The sequence below is a fragment of the Haliotis rufescens genome, unplaced genomic scaffold (genome assembly GCF_023055435.1).
Source record: "Haliotis rufescens isolate VD_foot unplaced genomic scaffold, xgHalRufe1.0.p SCAF_14, whole genome shotgun sequence".
Classification (NCBI taxonomy): domain Eukaryota; kingdom Metazoa; phylum Mollusca; class Gastropoda; order Lepetellida; family Haliotidae; genus Haliotis; species Haliotis rufescens.
Genome location: NW_025963824.1, coordinates 7,341,654 through 7,363,471, shown reverse-complemented (window position 1 = coordinate 7,363,471; position 21,818 = coordinate 7,341,654). Strand labels below are relative to the sequence as shown.

The following is a 21,818-nucleotide window of genomic DNA, read 5'->3' as shown; positions in this document are numbered from 1 at the left end:
TGTCTGAGTGTACACCGTGTTTGTTTGTTTGCTTGTTGTTTAGCGCCGCACTCAGTATTATTCCAGCTGTACGGCGGCGGTCGGTAAATAATCGAGTCTGGACCAGACAATCCTTAGGTAACATATCGTCGAGAGTCTTGGGTCAATATTTTCATGCAGGATTAGAAAGTAAATATAATGCAAGTACATTCATAAACAGAAGCAAGCAGTTATTCCTAATTCTGGAAATGTTTATGTCCAGAATACCACCGAGTATTTCCAGTCAGATATCATTATCTTCGGTTTGGCGAAGTCCATGCCTACCAAAACCAGATGAAACTACAGATGCATCTACCTAGCTTTCAACTTTCAAAACCAGATCAAACTACCTAGCTTTCAACTTTCAAAGCCAGATCAAACTACCTGGCTTTCAACTTTCAAAACCAAATCAAACTACCCAGCTTTCAACTTTCAAAACCAGATCAAACTACCTGGCTTTCAACTTTCAAAACCAGATCAAACTACCTGGCTTTCAACTTTCAAAACCAGATCAAACAACCTGGCTTTCAACTTTCAAAACCAGATCAAACTACCTGGCTTTCAACTTTCAAAACCAAATCAAACTACCTAGCTTTCAACTTTCAAAACCAGATCAAACTACCTGGCTTTCAACTTTCAAAACCAGATCAAACTACCTGGCTTTCAACTTTCAAAACCAGATCAAACTACCTGGCTTTCAACTTTCAAAACCAAATCAAACTACCCAGCTTTTAACTTTCAAAACCAAATGAAACTACCTGGCTTTCAACTTCTATTGCCCATGAAGAACCCCTAGCATCTACGTAACTTACTGTGGACATAGGCACCGTGTTGGTACCATTCTGTTTGTCGTTATCAGTCAGTGTTAAATGTGTTAAACTCGTAAAGCTACATAAAACATTAATGATATTGGGAGGTTGGTTGTTAAATCTGTAAAAAAGAATGTATGTCTATGCAAGATAAGGGGGCACGGGTGGCCCAGTCGTCTGAGGCGGCGCGATTCGCTGTGCAGAGTTGCGTTCCTTGGGCACGCCAGAAACCTATGATTGTGGGTTCGAATCCCGGTTCGCTCCGATTATGTTTCTAGGTTTGTCAGCACCATACCCGTTCTCGCTTTCCTCCAACATTCAGCTGACACGCCGCGATATAACTGGAATACTGTTAAGAGCGGCGTTAAACCCAACTCACTCACTCACTCATGACACAAGTTGTTTCCTGTGGATGTGACTGAACACTTGTATATTCGTAAGTTGAATTCTAAACGCTCAAGCAAAATGTAGCTATCTTTTATTCAAATTAATAGTCATTCATTTATACAATTTGATATTGTCTTGTGATGAGGAAAAAAACATTTTATAATAGCGGCCTCTAGGATCCCGGATATTCTTGTTAATGTGACGCCAAGTAGAATCTGTTTCGAGAGAAAATGTAGGCTGGTTATTGTCTTGCACTGACAATTAATATTCCATTACTCTGAAATAAAACGATTATAAATGTTGAAAAGAACAAATTGAGTGGAGACAAATTGCACCATGGACGGAAAAACACTCTGACTAGTAGATTTGATTTTGGTTTGTTGTTGGTTTGTTGTTTAACGCCGCACTCAGCAATATTCCAGCTATATGACGGCGGTCTGTAAATAATCGAGTCTGGACCAGACAACCCAGTGATTAATATCACGAACATCGATCCACGCAATTGGGATTGATGACATGCGTCAACCAAGTCAGTGAGCCTGACCACCCGATCCCGTTAGTCGCCTGTTACGACAAGCATAGTCACCGTTTACGGCAAGCACGGGTTGCTGAAGACCTATTCTATCCCGGAATCTTCAGATTTGAACCAAAGGAGCATTATCCTATAGACGAAGTATGAAAAGAACAGCTTGCATACATCGGTGCAGCAAATTTCACAGGTTAACGAAAATTGTGGAGGAACATCATGTCTCTGTTGCATATGAGTGAATTTGGCTTGTAATTAATTTCCCTAAGAGCTCATACATGATGTTCGGCTATGTTTCACAATACAGTGACTGTGTTACAATCTCCAGGTAACAAGCATAAACAATCTCATTAAAATCAGACCTTATTTTCGATACCGCTAAACAAAGATCTGAAGACATCCCATTAGGGGTCACGTCAGAACGACCTTTCATCCGACCAATCAGAGCATCGCTTACCAGATTATGAAAGCGACAGTCGAAATGTGATTTCTATTCATGCAACCCCGAAAACTTTAACATTGGGTATTCCGAACGATAGTTACGGGTTTAACGACTGAATCCTTACAATCTAGACCATCTATTAGCCATTCCAGAACTGGTTTTTTTTGTTCAGGTTTCAAATTTGTAAATGAGAATTTGTCAAAATATGTTCCGAAGCGAAGTCGCAAATTTGAAATTAGTGTCACAAAGCACGAGAAAACTGCCTTCTGATTGGTCATTCCAATGGTCGGTCAAAGTTCACGCAAGGTCGGTCTGACGTGACCTGTAATGGGATGTCCTCAGATCTTAGTTTAGTGGTAGCGAGAACTAAGATCTCATTTTAATGAGATTGCAAGCATAAAGTTTGACTGTCGAGTTCCTCATACCTCACAGTTTGATTTGTTTACACTTGCTGCTGCTCGAAGGACTTCATTATGCTTAGCATATGCTGAAACAAATAAAACTTTAATAAGTGAAGGCATTGGCTTACTATTAATAGAATAGTAATCAAACCAAACAATGTTGTTTAACGCCACACTCAGCAAAATTCCACATATATGACGGCGGCCTGTAAATAATCGAGTCTCGACCAGACAATCCAGTGATTGACATCATGAGCATCGATCCACGCAGTTGGAATAAGATGACATGCATCAACCAAGTCTGCAAGCCTGACCACCCGATCCCGTCAGTCGCCTTTCACGACAAGTATAGTCGCCTTTTCCGGCAAGCATGGGTTGCTGAAGATCTTTTCTGACCCGGATCTTCACGGGTCGAGGAAATCCTAATATGGGGAGCTTCGTCGACAGTTATCATTTATGTGACAAAAAAAGTATGGTTTAGTCAAATTTAAATAAATATTCGAGCATCTGTCATGGTAATTTGACGCATTTAAGCGCAGCTAATGCAGTGACTGATATCCTGTGTCGTGAGATTCGTTTTATCAAACGACTTCATGTCATCTAGTGTGTGTGAGTTTGTACGCCGCTTTAAGTAATATTCTAGCAATATCACGGCGGGGGACACCAGAAATGGGCTTTTACACATTGTACTTATGTGGGGAATCGAACCCGGGTCTTCGGCGTGACGGGCGAACGCTTTAACCACTAGGCAACCCGACCGGAATCAGGAATGGGCTGGTAAACACGTTATAAAACCCACCAATCTTTACACAAGCAATCGGTTTGTTCATACATGTAAAATCATATTTGTGTCATTTGTGATCAGACCCGTGAAGATCCGGGTTAGAATAGGTCTTCAGCAACCAATGCTTGTCGTAAGAGGCGACTAACGGAATCGGGTGGTCAGGCTCGCTGACTTGGTGGATGCATGTCATCGATCCCAATTGCGTTGATTGATGCTCATGTTGTCAATCACTTGAATGTCTGGTCCAGACTTGATAATTTACAGACCGCCGTCATATAGCTGGAATACTGCTGAGTGCGGCGTTAAACAACAAACAAAACGAAAAAAACATTAGTGATCATTACGTAATTATACACGACCTGTCACTGAAATATGGATAAATATATATAAAGTCCAATTTGGGAATTAGACATTCCGAAATAACCCAGCAATTTCAGAATGATCATGTTTAACCATGAAGCTGATTCTGACAACTCCACTCACCTCTGTGATGCTACGAGTGAGAGACTCCAAGTGGGCCTTGAAAGGTGCAGACAAGAAGCTTTTGTGATCCTTCGTCATGGAACTTGTCAAACCCTCAACTCCTTCCAGAACCAGTTTCTCGAAAGCACCGGCCGCCGTATTGTGCATACCTAGCAATGTACAGATATAGTGTCATGGAGATCGTCAAACCCTCAACTCCTTCCAGAACCAGTTTCTCGAGAGCACCGGCCGCCGTATTGTGCATACCTAGCAATGTACAGATATAGTGTCATGGAGCTCGTCAAACCCTCAACTCCTTCCAGAACCAGTTTCTCGAAAGCACCGGCCGCCGTATTGTGCATACCTAGCAATGTACAGATATAGTGTCATGGAGCTCGTCAAACCCTCAACTCCTTCCAGAACCAGTTTCTCGAGAGCACCGGCCGCCGTATTGTGCATACCTAGCAATGTACAGATATAGTGTCATGGAGCTCGTCAAACCCTCAACTCCTTCCAGAACCAGTTTCTCGAAAGCACCGGCCGCCGTATTGTGCATACCTAGCAATGTACAGATATAGTGTCATGGAGCTCGTCAAACCCTCAACTCCTTCCAGAACCAGTTTCTCGAGAGCACCGGCCGCCGTATTGTGCATACCTAGCAATGTACAGATATAGTGTCATGGAACTCGTCAAACCCTCAACTCCTTCCAGAACCATTTTCTCGAAAGCACCGGCTGCCGTATTGTGCATACCTAGCAATGTACAGATATAGTGTCATGGAGCTCGTCAAACCCTCAACTCCTTCCAGAACCAGTTTCTCGAAAGCACCGGCCGCCGTATTGTGCATACCTAGCAATGTACAGATATAGTGTCATGGAACTCGTCAAACCCTCAACTCCTTCCAGAACCAGTTTCTCGAAAGCACCGGCTGCCGTATTGTGCATACCTAGCAATGTACAGATATAGTGTCATGGAACTGTAGCTCACCTGGATACGTTGTTTACACTTACAAAATCAGCATCTTAATATAAGTTGCTGTCAGCAATGTTATTAATAGTGTATGTATAAATAATCACAAAGTATTAACAAATATGAAACATTTCTACAATGTTTCTAAATCTGCACGACGGAATGTACTATTGTAAATTATTGTTGCAATGACAATGTTCAACAGTTAAAATTTACTTTACACAAAGTTGAAACTCTTAGTCTTGGTTTGTTTGTTTGTTGTTTTACGCCGCACTCAGGAATATGACGGCGGTCTGTAAATGATATCATGAGCATCGATCCACGCAATTGGGATACGACAAGCAAAGTCGCCTTTTACGGCAAGCGTGGGTGGCTGAAGACCTATTCTACCCCGGATCTTCACGGGTGCTCAGTCTTGTGTACATACATACATACACACATACATGGAGGGAATCAGTTCTCAATGGTACTTGTAGGCGGTTCTCCTTCCGCGAAGACATGTTATCACTAGTATTTGATATCGAGTCGAAAATAAAAGCCACACAATCATTTCCACAATAAAAACAGATCTCCGAAAAAAAGGCTCTTCCGACTACATAAAAAAACACATGCTTATGATATAAACCGTCGGGCAAGAGAAAGTATACACCCATGTTGGTGGTTAAAAACAAACAAGAAATGGGTATTCGGCGGTAACGTATTACTAACAGGATCGGGTGGTGAGGCTCGCTGACTTGGTCGATTCATGTCATCGATCCTAATTGCGTGGATCGATGCTCATAATATCAATCACTGGATTGTCTAGTCCAGACTCGATTATTTACAGACCGCCGTCATATAGCTGGAATATTACTGAGTGCGGCGTTAAACCAACCAACCAACCATGTATTTGATATTAGTATCATTGATGTGTTTGGACCTAATGTTTGCAGTGTTTCGGCGACTGCTTACAACCTGGTAATGTTTGGATAAAGTTTCTAATTGTTTGGTCAAATCCAATTTCCAAGTGCAAACATTCTTTTGACTGTCAGTTAAGTCAGACTCGTATCATATGATTATGAACATGTGTCTGATGCTTCAATTAAAATGAGGATAATAATGTCGCCGCTTGTTTCAGTCAAAACAAAACAGCAATCTCATCGAAATCAGATCTTATTTCTCGCTGCCGCTAAACAAAGATCTGAGGACATCCCATTACGGTTCACGTCAGACCGACCTTTCTCGAACTCTGACCGACCAATGGAATTACTGACAAGAAGTCGATATTAGCCAATCAGAAGGCAAATTGGCGACTACGCTTCGAAACATATTTTGACAAATTCTCCCTTAAAAAATTGAAACCTGAACAAAAGAACATTCTCGAATGGCTAATAGATGGTCTAGATTGCATAGATTCAGTCGTTAAGCCCGTAACTATCGTTCGGAATACCCCGTCTTAAAGTTTTCGAGGCTGCATGATTAGAAATCACATTCGGACTGTCACTTTCATGATCTGGTAAGTGATACTCTGATTGGTTGGATGAAAGGTCGTCCCTAATGGGATGTCCTCAGATCTTTGTTCAGCAGTAGTGAGAACCAAGATGTGCTTTTAATGAGATTGAACAAAACAGTGAAAAGTGACTGGATAACTATTTTAACAGCGTCGTGTCATTCGAACCCGAGGCAACGGTGGCAAATGGTCTAGAATAATTATCATAAAAGAAAGGGGTGACAGCCATGGATAGCTCCTGGACCCGTAGTTCATCGCTTGATGAGGGGCGGTCGGGTAGCTTAGTGGTTAAAGCGTTCGCTCGTCACGCCGAAGACCCGGGTTCGATTCCCGACATGGGTACACTGTGTGAAGCCCATTTCTGGTGTCCCCCGCCGCGATATTGCTGGAAAATTGCTAAAAGCGGCGTAAAAACCATACTCACTCACTCATAGCTTGATGACATATCTGCAAACGTACCTACAATACTCTTCAGTTTTGTGAGAGCCTCGTCCGGTGTAATGGTTCCTTTAACGCCTTGTACAAGGATGCCACTGACTTTGCCTTCAGCCCAGGTAATCACACGTTTCAGATCATCTCCAGCCTTATCAATAACTCCGTGTATGTCTGCCTCGAGACGTTGAAACTCGGGGCTGTAAGTTAAACAAGAAATGCTTTTTCGTAAAGATCTGGGGTAGAATAGGTCTTCAGCCATCTTAGCCACTATGCTACCCTATTGACTTCCATAATCTTTAGACCCGTGAAGACCCGGGGTAGAATAGGTCTTCAGCAACCCATGTTTGCGGTAAAAGGTGACTATGCTTGTCGCAAGAGGCGACTAACGGGATCGGGTGGTCAGGCTCGCTGACTTCGTTGATGCATGTCGTCGATCCCAATCTCGATGCTCATGATGTCAATCACTGGATTGTCTGGTCCAGACTCGATTATTTACAGACTGCCCTCATATAGCTGGAATATTGCTAAGTGCGGCGTTAAACAACAAACAAACAAAACTAATATGGAATCACCACGGGTCATCGTTTGCTAGGAACGCAGAAAATTGCTTATATGTCTACTGAACCATCCAAAATGACTTGGGACGTTTCGATCGTCTTTATAGGGCAACATTCCAAACTTTACAAAGCTATATAGCATGTGATATGTGAATACTTACCTGAGAGCTCGTTTAGAGTTGTTTCTGTTCTGGAGTGCATTTGCAGTGTTCAGAGCCAAAGCTGTAAAAGATCGAAACCGAATGATTAACTTTTGTGAAACACGCCAGTCCATATATACTGCCCCATCCAACAGCTAATTCGCTCTTCAGCAACCCATACTTGCCGTAAAAGGCGACTATGATTATCGTAAGAGGCGACTAACGGGATCGGGTGGTCAGGCTCACTGACTTGGTTGACGCATGTCATCAATCCCAATTGCGTGGATCGATGCTCATGATATTAATCACTGGATGGTCTGGTCCCGACTCGATTCTTTACAGACCGCCGTCATATAGCTGGAATATTGCTGTGTGCGGCGTTCATCAACAATCAATCAATCAATCAAATGCAAGACGTATTTATTTCCGATTGTCACAAAGGATGCTGTTTGTGGAGAATACTTGTACAGAAAAGCACCATCTGTTAGTAAGTCGTTAATGGGAGTGAGTGAGTGAATTGAGTTTAAGGTCGCTTTGAACAACAGTCTTCAAACAGTATCACGGCGTGTCAGTTTGATGTGGGAAGAAAGCCTGAAGTGACGCAGGTCTCAGACGTTTACCACTTTGGTGAAACCCACGAGCTCGGATATTTTGCTGACAAGCCCAGAAACATAATCGGGGCGAATATGGGATTCGAACCTCAATTGTTGTGCTTCAGACGGCTGGACCATCCGTGCCCCCATATGGTTCAGGAAATAGTTTAGTGTTGTGTTTGTACAGTTTAAATTAGTCAAATACTTTTAATCCCTGTTCAAACGTGCCGTGGGGCTAATACTAGATACATAATTTCAATACTATTGATGATCATCGGAACATTCTGTCAATATAAGCTATCTGCATTTAAATCGTATGATTGAAATCTTAAAATGTACATCAGACAGTGAAATGCCATTTTTTATTTGCCTTTTTAATAAGATCTACAACTCTGGTATATTTCCTGCAGTTTGGACCCAGTTTATTATAGTACGGTACATAAGAATGGAGATACGAAGATTGAAGACAACTACAGGCGAATTTCATTATTAAGTGTTATAAGCAAGATATATACGGGTGTTCTTGATAACAGACTTTCCGCTTGTTCAGAACTAAAGGACAAAATAAATATGGTACTGTTTGCAATGTTATGGCCTGGGTGGAAAAATGTTATCAGATTCTGTTAAATCTTGTGTCAGACAAGCTTCCTCATATACCGATTTCTTTGACTATCCAAATGATGAACGCCAAGGTTGTATACTTTGCCCTTTGCTATTTTCTCTATTTATAGGAGAACTATCAAAAGTTATACATGAACATGGTAAACATGGCATACAATTATTACCAGATATTTATGAAATTTTGTTACTGTTATTTACAGATGACGTCATCTTTGTCTCAGAATCTATTGCGGGTTTACAGACCCAGCTCAACATCATTGGGGGGTTTCAGATACATGGGGATTAAAAGTTGACATACAAAAATCAAACGTAGGGATGAAAAGAAAAAGGGGAGGCATTCTATCTTCCAAGGAGAAATGGACATACTAAGACATCCCCCTGCCCATAGTTAACAGTCACAAGTACTTGGGTATAATATTTTCTTCAACTTTCAAGATTTAGCAAGTCATGGAAAACGAGCTTTGATGGAAATAAATATAAATTTGAATAAAATAGGAATTGTTGATTCAAAAATATATTTTTAAATATTTGATACACGGGTATTACCAATACTTTTATATGGGTCAGAAATATGGGGTTACCAGAAGTATGATCAATTAGAACGAGTCCATATTTTGGCACGTTAGAGTCGGAAAACAAACGCTAAATGCCATTGTCTACGGTGAATCTTGTCGCTACCTGCTTTATGTTAATGCGCAAGTCCGCATCATACAGATTTGGTTAAAATTAACCAGAAAGCACTAAGGGCGTATCCCAAGAAAAGTATATAACATATTGATGTATTCCGACAACATTGGTCATAATATTTGGGTAGCATCTGTTCGTAACATGTTATTTTCGCATGGTGTGGGATGTGTACGGTTAAACCAGTCTGTTGGGGACAATATGACTTTCATTGGGGTATTAAAGATGAATTGCATCAAAACTGGATGTCAACACTCAACAATAGTACCCGATATGTGATGTATAAAGAATATAAAACACTGTTTGCTCCTGAAAGATATTTGAGTATTTACAACAGTAAACGTACGCAGTGTTTTTATCAAATTTTGATGTAATGTTTTACCTTTACGACAGAACGGGTAGATGACAATCTATTGAATCATGTTTACGCATCAGTCCTGTTGGCAATATGTCTGAAGATGAATATCATTTCGTATTGATTTGCAAACATTATATTGAACTACGTCAAGTTAATTTGCCAGAATTGTATTGGAAATTTTCCAACTATATATTAATTCAATTGCATTTCCTGTGTATGGGCCAAAGGCCTACACACTAATCAACTAATTTTGACTTTTCACCTTCCCGCTTACACTGTCAAGGGGTTAAAACTCGACCTGTGACAACTCAGACAATTTCGTGTGTGAATAAACGTCCATTTCAACCTGGTGGATGGCAGGTAACGTCATGACATTACATGCACTGACCCACTGACCGCGTTGATTGAGGAGTTAATTGCAGTGAAGTGATTGTTCTGTCATGGCGTGATTGACCTATCATTGTTCTGTGGTGAAGTGATCGCTATGTAGTGGAGTCATTTGCCTGTGGTTTTGTTGTCGTGAAGTAAATGTGCTTTCGTCAAATTTTTGACATGTGATATTCATGGATTGTTTTTTCTTTCGTGAAATGGTTTGACATGTGATTGTTCTGTCATGCTGTCATGCTATTGTCGACCTGTGATAATTAGGTTGTGTAGTGATTGACCTATGATTCTTCGGTCTTGGATTGATGGTTCGGTCTTGGAGTGATAGTTCGGTCTTGGAGTAGTAATTCTGTCGTGGAGTGATTGTCCGGTCTTGGAGTGATAGTTCTGCCTTGGAGTAATAGTTCTGTCGTGGAGTGACAGTTCTGTTGTGGAGTGATAGTTCTGTCGTCGAGTGATCGTTCGGTCTTGGAGTGATAGTTCGGTCTTGTAGTGATTGTTCGGACTTGGGGTGATTGTTCGGGTTTGGAGTGATGGTTCGGTCTTTGAGTGATAGTATGGTCTTGGAGTGATAGTTCAGTCTTGGAGTGATTGTTTGGTCTTGGAGTGATTGTTCTGTCTTGGAGTGATAGTTCTGTTGTGGAGTGATTGTTCGGTCTTGGAATGATAGTTTGGTCTTTGAGTGATAGTTCGGTCTTGGAGTAATTGTTCGGTCTTGGAATGATAGTTTGGTCTTTGAGTGATAGTTCGGTCTTGGAGTGGTAGTTCTGTCGTGGAGTGATTGTTCGATGTTTGAGTGATTGTTCTATCATGGATTGATAGTTTATTCTAGGAGTGATAGTTCGGTCTTGGAGCGGTAGTTCTGTCATTGAGTGGTAGTTCAGTCTTGGAGTGGTAGTTCTGTCGTGGAGTGATTGTTTGGTCTTGGAATGATAGTTTGGTCTTTGAGTGATAGTTCCTCTTAGAGTGATAGTTCTGTCACGGACTGATAGTTAAGTCTTTGAGTGATAGTTCGGTCTTGGAGTGGTAGTTCTGTCATGGAGCGGTAGTTCGGTCTTGGAGTGGTAGTTCTGTCGTGGAGTGATTGTTCGGTGTTTGAGTGGTAATTCTGTCATTGAGCGGTAGTTCGGTCTTGGAGTGGTAGTTCTGTCGTGGACTGATAGTTTAGTCTTGGAGTGATAGTTCTGTCATGGATCGGTAGTTCGCTAGTGGAGTGATTGTTCTCTCGCAGAGTTATAGTTCTGTCGTGGAGTGAAAGTCTGTAGTGGAGCGGTAGTTCTGTAGTGGAGTGAAAGTCTGTAGTGGAGTAGTAGTTCTGTAGTGGAGTAGTAGTTCTTTAGTGGAGTGGTAGTTCTTCAGTGGAGTGGTAGTTCTGTCGTGGAGTGGTAGTTGTGTAGTGGAGTTGTAGTTCTGTAGTGGAGTGGTAGTTCTGTAGTGGAGTGGTAGTTCTGTCGTGGAATGGTAGTTGTGTAGTGGAGTGGTAGTTCTGTAGTGGAGTGGTAGTTCTTTAGTGGAGTGGTAGTTCTTCAGTGGAGTGGTAGTTCTGTAGTGGAGTGGTAGTTCTGTAGTGGAGTGGTAGTTCTGTAGTGGAGTGGTAGTTCTTTAGTGGAGTGGTAGTTCTGTCGTGGAGTGGTAGTTCTGTAGTGGAGTGGTAATTCTGTCGTGGAGTGGTAGTTGTGTAGTGGAGTGGTAGTTGTGTAGTGGAGTGATAGTTCTGTCGTGGAGTGGTAGTTGTGTAGTGGAGTGATAGTTCTGTCGTGGAGTGATAGTTATGTAGTGGAGTGGTAGTTCTGTTGTGGAGTGGTAGTTCTGTAGTGGAGTGAAAGTTCTGTAGTGGAGTGGTAGTTCTGTAGTGGAGTGGTAGTTCTTTCGTTGAGTGGTAGTTCTGTCGTGGAGTGGTAGTTGTGTAGTGGAGTGGTAGTTCTGTAGTGGAGTGGTAGTTCTTTAGTGGAGTGGTAGTTCTTTAGTGGAGTGGTAGTTCTGAAGTGGAGTGGTAGTTCTGTAGTGGAGTGAAAGTTCTGTAGTGGAGTGGTAGTTCTGTAGTGGAGAGGTAGTTCTGTCGTGGAGTGGTAGTTCTGTCGTGGAGTGGTAGTTGTGTAGTGGAGTGGTAGTTCTGAAGTGGAGTGGTAGTTCTATAGTGGAGTGGTAGTTCTGTAGGGGAGTGGTAGTTCTTTATTGGAGTCGTAGTTTTTCAGTGGAGTGGTAGTTCTGTAGTGGAGTGGTAGTTCTATCGTGGAGTGATAGTTGTGTAGTGGAGTGGTAGTTGTGTAGTGGAGTGATAGTTCTGTCGTGGAGTGATAGTTATGTAGTGGAGTGGTAGTTCTGTAGTGGAGTGGTAGTTCTGTAGTGGAGAGGTAGTTCTGTCGTGGAGTGGTAGTTCTGTCGTGGAGTGGTAGTTCTGTCGTGGAGTGGTAGTTGTGTAGTGGAGTGGTAGTTCTGTAGTGGAGTGAAAGTTCTGTCGTGGAGTGGTAGTTCTTTCGTGGAGTGGTAGTTATGTAGTGGAGTGGTAGTTCTGTTGTGGAGTGGTAGTTCTTTCGTGGAGTGGTAGTTCTGTCGTGGAGTGATAGTTATGTAGTGGAGTGGTAGTTCTGTTGTGGAGTGGTAGTTCTGTAGTGGAGTGATAGTTCTGTCGTGGAGTGGTAGTTCTTTCGTGGAGTGGTAGTTCTGTAGTGGAGTGGTAGTTATGTAGTGGAGTGGTAGTTCTGTCGTGGAGTGGTAGTTCTTTCGTGGAGTGGTAGTTCTGTCGTGGAGTGATAGTTATGTAGTGGAGTGGTAGTTCTGTTGTGGAGTGGTAGTTCTGTAGTGGAGTGAAAGTTCTGTAGTGGAGTGGTAGTTCTTTCGTGGAGTGGTAGTTCTTTCGTGGAGCGGAAGTTCTGTCGTGGAGTAGTAGTTGTGTAGTGGAGTGGTAGTTCTGTAGTGGAGTGGTAGTTCTTTAGTGGAGTGGTAATTCTGTCGAAGAGTGGTAGTTCTGTAGTGGAGTGGTAGTTGTGTAGTGGAGTGATAGTTCTGTCGTGGAGTGATAGTTATGTAGTGGAGTGGTAGTTCTGTTGTGGAGTGGTAGTTCTGTAGTGGAGTGAAAGTTCTGTAGTGGAGTGGTAGTTCTTTCGTGGAGTAGTAGTTCTTTCGTGAAGTGGTAGTTCTGTCGTGGAGTGGTAGTTGTGTAGTGGAGTGGTAGTTCTGTAGTGGAGTGGTAGTTCTTTCGTGGAGTGGTAGTTCTTTAGTGGAGTGGTAATTCTGTCGTGGAGTGGTAGTTGTGTAGTGGAGTGGTAGTTGTGTAGTGGAGTGATAGTTCTGTCGTGGAGTGATAGTTATGTAGTGGAGTGGTACTTCTGTTGTGGAGTGGTAGTTCTGTAGCGGAGTGAAAGTTCTGTAGTGGAGTGGTAGTTCTGTAGTGGAGTGGTAGTTCTTTCGTTGAGTGGTAGTTCTGTCGTGGAGTGGTAGTTGTGTAGTGGAGTGGTAGTTCTGTAGTGGAGTGGTAGTTCTTTAGTGGAGTGGTAGTTCTTTAGTGGAGAGGTAGTTCTGTCGTGGAGTGGTAGTTCTGTCGTGGAGTGGTAGTTGTGTAGTGGAGTGGTAGTTCTGTAGTGGAGTGAAAGTTCTGTAGTGGAGTGGTAGTTCTGTAGTGGAGAGGTAGTTCTGTAGTGGAGTGGTAGTTCTGTAGTGGAGAGGTAGTTCTGTCGTGGAGTGGTAGTTGTGTAGTGGAGTGGTAGTTCTGTAGTGGAGTGGTAATTCTTTAGTGGAGTGGTAATTCTGTCGTGGAGTGGTAGTTCTATCGTGGAATGGTAGCTGTGTAGTGGAGTGGTAGTTCTGTCGTGGAGTGATAGTTATGTAGGGGAGTGATAGTTCTGTCGTGGAGTGGTAGTTCTTTCGTGGAGTGGTTGTTCTTTCGTGGAGTGGTAGTTATGTAGTGGAGTGGTAGTTCTGTTGTGGAGTGGTAGTTGTGTAGTGGAGTGGTAGTTCTGTCGTGGAGTGATAGTTATGTAGTGGAGTGGTAGTTCTGTTGTGGAGTGGTAGTTCTGTAGTGGAGTGATAGTTCTGTCGTGGAGTGGTAGTTCTTTCATGGAGTGGTAGTTCTTTCGTGGAGTGGTAGTTCTTTCGTGGAGTGGTAGTTCTGTTGTGGAGTGGTAGTTCTTTCGTGGAGTGGTAGTTCTGTCGTGGAGTGATAGTTATGTAGTGGAGTGGTAGTTCTGTTGTGGAGTGGTAGTTCTGTAGTGGAGTGAAAGTTCTGTAGTGGAGTGGTAGTTCTTTCGTGGAGTGGTAGTTCTTTCGTGGAGTGGTAGTTCTGTCTTGGAGTGGTAGTTGTGTAGTGGAGTGGTAGTTCTGTAGTGGAGTGATAGTTCTTTAGTTGAGTGGTAATTCTGTCGTGGAGTGGTAGTTCTGTAGTGGAGTGGTAGTTCTGTAGTGGAGTGATAGTTCTGTCGTGGAGTGATAGTTATGTAGTGGAGTGATAGTTCTGTCGTGGAGTGATAGTTATGTAGTGGAGTGGTAGTTCTGTTGTGGAGTGGTAGTTCTGTAGCGGAGTGAAAGTTCTGTAGTGGAGTGGTAGTTCTTTCGTGGAGTGGTAGTTCTTTCGTGGAGTGGTAGTTCTGTAGTGGAGTGGTAGTTCTTTAGTGGAGTGGTAGTTCTGTAGTGGAGTGGTAATTCTGTCGTGGAGTGGTAGTTGTGTAGTGGAGTGGTAGTTGTGTAGTGGAGTGATAGTTCTGTCGTGCAGTGATAGTTAATGTAGTGGAGTGGTAGTTCGGTCGTGGAGTGGTAGTTGTGTAGTGGAGTGGTAGTTCTGTAGTGGAGTGGTAGTTCTTTAGTGGAGTGGTAGTTCTTTAGTGGAGTGGTAGTTCTGTAGTGGAGTGAAAGTTCTTTAGTGGAGTGGTAGTTCTGTAGTGGAGTGGTAGTTCTGTCGTGGAGTGGTAGTTCTTTCGTGGAGTGGTAGTTCTTTCGTGGAGTGGTAGTTCTTTCGTGGAGTGGTAGATATGTAGTGGAGTGGTAGTTCTGTCGTGGAGTGGTAGTTCTTTCGTGGAGTGGTAGTTCTGTCGTGGAGTGATAGTTATGTAGTGGAGTGGTAGTTCTGTTGTGGAGTGGTAGTTCTGTAGTGGAGTGAAAGTTCTGTAGTGGAGTGGTAGTTCTTTCGTGGAGTGGTAGTTCTTTCGTGGAGTGGTAGTTCTGTCTTGGAGTGGTAGTTGTGTAGTGGAGTGGTAGTTCTGTAGTGGAGTGATAGTTCTTTAGTTGAGTGGTAATTCTGTCGTGGAGTGGTAGTTCTGTAGTGGAGTGGTAGTTCTGTAGTGGAGTGATAGTTCTGTCGTGGAGTGATAGTTATGTAGTGGAGTGATAGTTCTGTCGTGGAGTGATAGTTATGTAGTGGAGTGGTAGTTCTGTTGTGGAGTGGTAGTTCTGTAGCGGAGTGAAAGTTCTGTAGTGGAGTGGTAGTTCTTTCGTGAAGTGGTAGTTCTTTCGTGGAGTGGTAGTTCTGTCGTGGAGTGGTAGTTGTGTAGTGGAGTGGTAGTTCTGTAGTGGAGTGGTAGTTCTTTAGTGGAGTGGTAGTTCTGTAGTGGAGTGGTAATTCTGTCGTGGAGTGGTAGTTGTGTAGTGGAGTGGTAGTTGTGTAGTGGAGTGATAGTTCTGTCGTGCAGTGATAGTTAATGTAGTGGAGTGGTAGTTCTGTCGTGGAGTGGTAGTTGTGTAGTGGAGTGGTAGTTCTGTAGTGGAGTGGTAGTTCTTTAGTGGAGTGGTAGTTCTGTAGTGGAGTGAAAGTTCTTTAGTGGAGTGGTAGTTCTGTAGTGGAGTGGTAGTTCTGTCGTGGAGTGGTAGTTCTTTCGTGGAGTGGTAGTTCTTTCGTGGAGTGGTAGTTCTTTCGTGGAGTGGTAGATATGTAGTGGAGTGGTAGTTCTGTCGTGGAGTGGTAGTTCTTTCGTGGAGTGGTAGTTCTGTCGTGGAGTGATAGTTATGTAGTGGAGTGGTAGTTCTGTTGTGGAGTGGTAGTTATGTAGTGGAGTGAAAGTTCTGTAGTGGAGTGGTAGTTCTTTCGTGGAGTGGTAGTTCTTTCGTGGAGTGGTAGTTCTGTCTTGGAGTGGTAGTTGTGTAGTGGAGTGGTAGTTCTGTAGTGGAGTGATAGTTCTTTAGTTGAGTGGTAATTCTGTCGTGGAGTGGTAGTTCTGTAGTGGAGTGGTAGTTCTGTAGTGGAGTGATAGTTCTGTCGTGGAGTGATAGTTATGTAGTGGAGTGATAGTTCTGTCGTGGAGTGATAGTTATGTAGTGGAGTGGTAGTTCTGTTGTGGAGTGGTAGTTCTGTAGCGGAGTGAAAGTTCTGTAGTGGAGTGGTAGTTCTTTCGTGGAGTGGTAGTTCTTTCGTGGAGTGGTAGTTCTGTCGTGGAGTGGTAGTTGTGTAGTGGAGTGGTAGTTGTGTAGTGGAGTGGTAGTTCTTTAGTGGAGTGGTAGTTCTTTAGTGGAGTGGTAGTTCTTTAGTGGAGTGGTAGTTCTGTAGTGGAGTGAAAGTTCTGTAGTGGAGTGGTAGTTCTTTCGTGGAGTGGTAGTTCTTTCGTGGAGTGGTAGTTCTGTCGTGGAGTGGTAGTTGTGTAGTGGAGTGGTAGTTCTGTAGTGGAGTGGTAGTTCTTTAGTGGAGTGGTAGTTCTGTAGTGGAGTGGTAATTCTGTCGTGGAGTGGTAGTTGTGTAGTGGAGTGGTAGTTGTGTAGTGGAGTGATAGTTCTGTCGTGGAGTGGTAGTTCTTTCGTGGAGTGGTAGTTCTTTCGTGGAGTGGTAGTTCTGTCGTGGAGTGGTAGTTGTGTAGTGGAGTGGTAGTTCTGTAGTGGAGTGGTAGTTCTTTAGTGGAGTGGTAGTTCTTTAGTGGAGTGGTAGTTCTGTAGTGGAGTGAAAGTTCTTTAGTGGAGTGGTAGTTCTGTAGTGGAGTGGTAGTTCTGTCGTGGAGTGGTAGTTCTTTCGTGGAGTGGTAGTTCTTTCGTGGAGTGGTAGTTCTTTAGTGGAGTGGTAGATATGTAGTGGAGTGGTAGTTCTGTCGTGGAGTGGTAGTTCTTTCGTGGAGTGGTAGTTCTGTCGTGGAGTGATAGTTATGTAGTGGAGTGGTAGTTCTGTTGTGGAGTGGTAGTTCTGTAGTGGAGTGAAAGTTCTGTAGTGGAGTGGTAGTTCTTTCGTCGAGTGGTAGTTCTGTCTTGGAGTGGTAGTTGTGTAGTGGAGTGGTAGTTCTGTAGTGGAGTGATAGTTCTTTAGTTGAGTGGTAATTCTGTCGTGGAGTGGTAGTTCTGTAGTGGAGTGGTAGTTCTGTAGTGGAGTGATAGTTCTGTCGTGGAGTGATAGTTATGTAGTGGAGTGATAGTTCTGTCGTGGAGTGATAGTTATGTAGTGGAGTGGTAGTTCTGTTGTGGAGTGGTAGTTCTGTAGCGGAGTGAAAGTTCTGTAGTGGAGTGGTAGTTCTTTCGTGGAGTGGTAGTTCTTTCGTGGAGTGGTAGTTCTGTCGTGGAGTGGTAGTTGTGTAGTGGAGTGGTAGTTCTTTAGTGGAGTGGTAGTTCTTTAGTGGAGTGGTAGTTCTTTAGTGGAGTGGTAGTTCTGTAGTGGAGTGAAAGTTCTGTAGTGGAGTGGTAGTTCTGTAGTGGAGAAGTAGTTCTGTCGTGGAGTGGTAGTTCTGTCGTGGAGTGGTAGTTGTGTAGAGGCGTTGTAGTTCTGTAGTGGAGTGGTAGTTCTGTTGTGGAGTGGTAGTTCTGTAGTGGAGTGATAGTTCTGTTGTGGAGTGGTAGTTCTGTAGTGGAGTGATAGTTATGTAGTGGAGTGGTAGTTATGTAGTGGAGTGAAAGCCTGTAGTGGAGTGGTAGTTATGTAGTGGAGTGAAAGCCTGTAGTGGAGTGGGAGTTCTGTCGTGGAGTGGTAGATCTGTCGTGGAGATCTCACCCTGAAGGCCTTGCGATACCAACTGCTTGCCAGCCGATACTCCCGCGTTGAGCAGGTCCACCCCTGTGGTGTCCAGTTGGTGAAGCAGGCTGTGGCCGACAGTGGTGAAGAACGACCCGAGCTTGTTACCAACGTTCTTAAAGAAATCCGTGAAGCCGTTTCCATGGACAGACGACACAAGCAGAAACAGTGTGAAGATAGCTGCAGCCTTCATCGTGAAGAGGCTGTAAAATATGTTACAAACTTCGAAACACTATCACAAAATATTATCTAAAGATTAGTTTGTTTGTTTGATGTTTAACGCAGCAATATTCCATCAATACGGCGGCGGTCTGTAAATAATCGAATCTGGACCAGACAATTTAGTGATTGATATTATCAGGATAGATCCACGCCGTTGGGGTACGTTGACACGCTATCAAACAAGTCACTGTCGTTGCTGTTGTTGTTGTTGTCGTTGTTGTTGTTGTTGTTGCTGCTGCGGCTACTGCTGCTAGTGCTTAACGCCGCACTCAGAAATATTCCAGCTATATGACGGCGGTCTGTAAATAATCGAGTCTGGACCAGACAATCCAGAGATTGACCTCATGATCATCGATCCACGCAACTGGGATACGATGACATGCATCAACCAAGTCAGCGAGCCTGACCACCCGGTCTCGTTTGTCGCTTCGTTCGACAAGCCTAGTTGCCTTTTAATGCAAGCATAGGTTGCTGAAGACCTATTCCAACCCGGATCTTCACGGACCTCACCGTGACTGACCATCGATCCATTTGATAACCTTTTACGACCAGCATAGTTTTTTCTGGATATCCGGAACCCACAAAGGACGCTGTTTTAATGCGACTTAATTTACTTCTTCCCTTGCCCGTGACGTTAGTGTTCGTGAAACGACATCAGATCCATCTTTGACGTCTTTGAAGCAATTGCACATATATTACAAAGTAGACACAATTTATGGCTAACAACTTCTTTAATTCTGCAAAGGCGACGTTTCGGTATAGATCCTTATACCGTTGTCAAGCAAGACTGAATGAGAGACTTTGTACAGAATATATATAGTAGGTTGAGGATTAACAGTAGAGGATTAACATCGCTTTTTACAGTCGCTTTTTACAGTATTAAAGAAGTTGTTATCCATAAAGTTGTGTCTACCTTGTCATCCGTCAACTTCTAGGTGAGGTGAAATTGGGTTTAACGTCGCGTTATTGCACTTATATAGCGACATGCATGCACGTGTGTGTGTGTGTGTGTGTGTGTGTGTGTGGCTGCTTGTACTAGTCCGGACTGATGCCGATTTATAGTGCTAGCTCACTGAGATACCATGCCGAAGTTTAACATGAATACCCCACTCAGACACAGTATACTGACTCCGAGCCGACCAGTCCTTGTTTTAGCCCCTTAATGCCGAGCGCCAGACAGGGTAACAACAAGTACCATCTTTTAACGTCTTTTGGTCTGACGCGGCCGGGGATAGAACCCGGACCTTTCGCTCTCCGGGCGGACGCTCTACCTCTAGACCGCCGTCAACTTCTAAGTAATGCCTTTTGTAGTGGACTCGCATAAAGACAGGGTAATGAATGGCTATTTAGTTACAATTTGAAAACATAAACAGTAAATAAAAACGTAGAAAATTGTTTGAAGTTTGGAAACCATGATCGAATATTATGTCCTATGTACATTCAATGTCTATGTCACTATTGGTGAGAGCAGCATTTAAACATGATCTTCTAACATTATACTTACATGTTTAAAACCTACCTTAGATTCTCTGTGAGATGGCACGCAATTTATAGCTCTGTTGGTTGGGAAAACAACATTTGTTGAACATGCGATGCGCAGTGGAACCAACAGTGTGACTCAGATGTTAGTCGTTTCAAAAGATAACCTTTTGACACAATTTGCGAAATCTTTAAAACAAATGCTATATATACTATCCAAGACAGGGCTTGTTTATTTCTCGTGCACTATAAATGTCACACAATGTGTCGGCGATTCTGACACGTTGTGTGGACTACCCGATATTTGTCTGTTTGTTGTTTAACGCCGCACTTAGCATTTTTCCGGCTATATGACGGCATTCTGTAAATGATTGAATCTTGACCAGAGAATCCAGTGATTGAAATCATGAGCTCCGCCAACGTAATTAGGATACGATGACATGCACAAACCAAGTCAGCGAGCCTGATCACCCGATCCCGTTAGTCGCCTCTTACCAATTTCTGTGTTACTGTGTCAGATAAATCCAGTTCCCGTTCCACAAAACGATCTTAGCGCTGAGAGTATCGTAATTATGTTAAATATTGAGCGCAGCGTTAAACAACAACCAAACAAAACGTATGTACTGATGAAAATATATTTCTGTAATTTTGGAAATTGTAATCAATGAGGTCAAAGCTGGCGAACTTGGTACATCTGTAAATAGCCCTCAAGAGTCAAGGAGTATGGGACATTGACAGGCATTGTACTGTTGAACGCGCACTGACGGTGGCCTGTGTCTAAGTCGGTACAAGGCAAACAACTGACTGCCCAACTACCTACGGGAGACCAATGCTAATCCATAATCCCCATAGGACAGCTATTTCCTACTATCTCTTCAAACCCAGACTCCTTTTGGGATAAGACCCGTGAAGCCATCTTAGCCACTATGCTACCCTATTGACTTCCATAATCTTTAGACCCGTGAAGACCCGGGGTAGAATAGGTCTTCAGCAACCCATGCTTGCTGTAAAAGGTGATTATGCTTGTCGTAAGAAGCGACGAACGGGATCGGGTGGTCAGGCTCGCTGACTTGGTTGATGCATGTCATCGATCCCAATTGCCTTGGATCGATACATCACTGGATTGTCTGGTCCAGACTCCATTATTTATAGACCGCCGTCATATAGCTGGAATATTGCTGAGTGCGGCGTTAAACAACTAACAAACAAACAAAACTTTGAGGAATTCACAACAATCACTATGACGAGGTATGCCTATCTTGCAATCAACCTGAATCCAGTTACTGGAAAGTCAAACCAGGGCTTGGTTAAAACAAGAATTGCAGTTAGATCCGCTATACGTTGTAGATCTCCTGTAGTCAAGAGATGCAATAGCGATGCAGAACTATATCAATTTATGAGGGACAGACAGCTACTCGAACAAATATAAACAGAGCAGCCAAAGATAAAAATGAAATCATATCATGTGCGAAAATAGAAATCATATCAACACAAAAAGAGAAAGTTTATTTACAGACCGCCATCATATAGCTGGAATATTGCTGAGTGCGGCGTTAAACAACAAACCATCCAAACATGTGGCTGTCATTATAGCACCAAGACTGTGCTATTTAGGATTCTGGCAACATGACTGTCCTAGTGTTGCTTCATTTGAATATCAACACAGACTTCAATTTCTGTTCAGTGGTGGTCTTTATTGAAGCTGATTGTTTAACTATTTCTTCACAAAAACAATGTCATACCTGAAGATTTGCAGGATATCATAGTGTCAGGGTTGTTCAACCAATAACATTAGCCTAAGGGGACTTTTTAAGGTCAGGGATACTATAGCAAGTGTACTGCATCTTCTTCATAACCCAGGGCACAGGTGGCCCAGTCATCTAAGGCGCCGCGATTCGCTGTGCAGAGGTGTGTCCCTTGGGCACGCCAGAAACCTACGATTGTGGGTTCGAATCCCGATTCGCCCCGATTATGTTTCTGGGTTTGTCAGCACCATACCCGTACTCATGGGTTTCACCGAAGCTGTAAACGTCTGAGACCTGCATCACTTCGGGCTTTCCTCCCACATTACACGCTGACACTGGAATACTCAGTCACTCACCATAACCCTGTTGATTGATCTTGACTCCTTGCAGAAAAGGAAATTGCA

At 43.2% G+C, this 21,818-nt stretch overlaps 1 protein-coding gene across 3 annotated transcripts; it reads right to left on the bottom strand.

Annotated features, from left to right (window-relative positions):
• Positions 1 to 1,288: 1,288 nt before the first annotated feature.
• Positions 1,289 to 19,836, bottom strand: LOC124112872. 3 transcript variants are annotated; one of them, XM_046473043.2, is made up of 7 exons: positions 19,710 to 19,836; positions 17,948 to 18,171; positions 7,441 to 7,501; positions 6,747 to 6,919; positions 3,851 to 3,999; positions 2,608 to 2,669; positions 1,289 to 1,429 (listed from the first exon to the last, which is right to left on the bottom strand). In XM_046473043.2, exons 2-6 carry the CDS (start codon positions 18,159 to 18,161, stop codon positions 2,625 to 2,627), a joined length of 642 nt encoding a protein of 213 aa, XP_046328999.2. In that variant the 5' UTR covers positions 18,162 to 18,171; positions 19,710 to 19,836; the 3' UTR covers positions 1,289 to 1,429; positions 2,608 to 2,624. The 3 variants fall into 3 exon arrangements, with proteins under 3 accessions (XP_046328999.2, XP_046328998.2, XP_048251459.1); XM_046473042.2 differs by having other exon boundaries at positions 19,695 to 19,830; XM_048395502.1 differs by lacking the exons at positions 1,289 to 1,429; positions 2,608 to 2,669; positions 3,851 to 3,999 and adding an exon at positions 4,100 to 4,678 and having other exon boundaries at positions 19,695 to 19,830.
• Between the last annotated feature and the right edge of the window lie 1,982 nt (positions 19,837 to 21,818).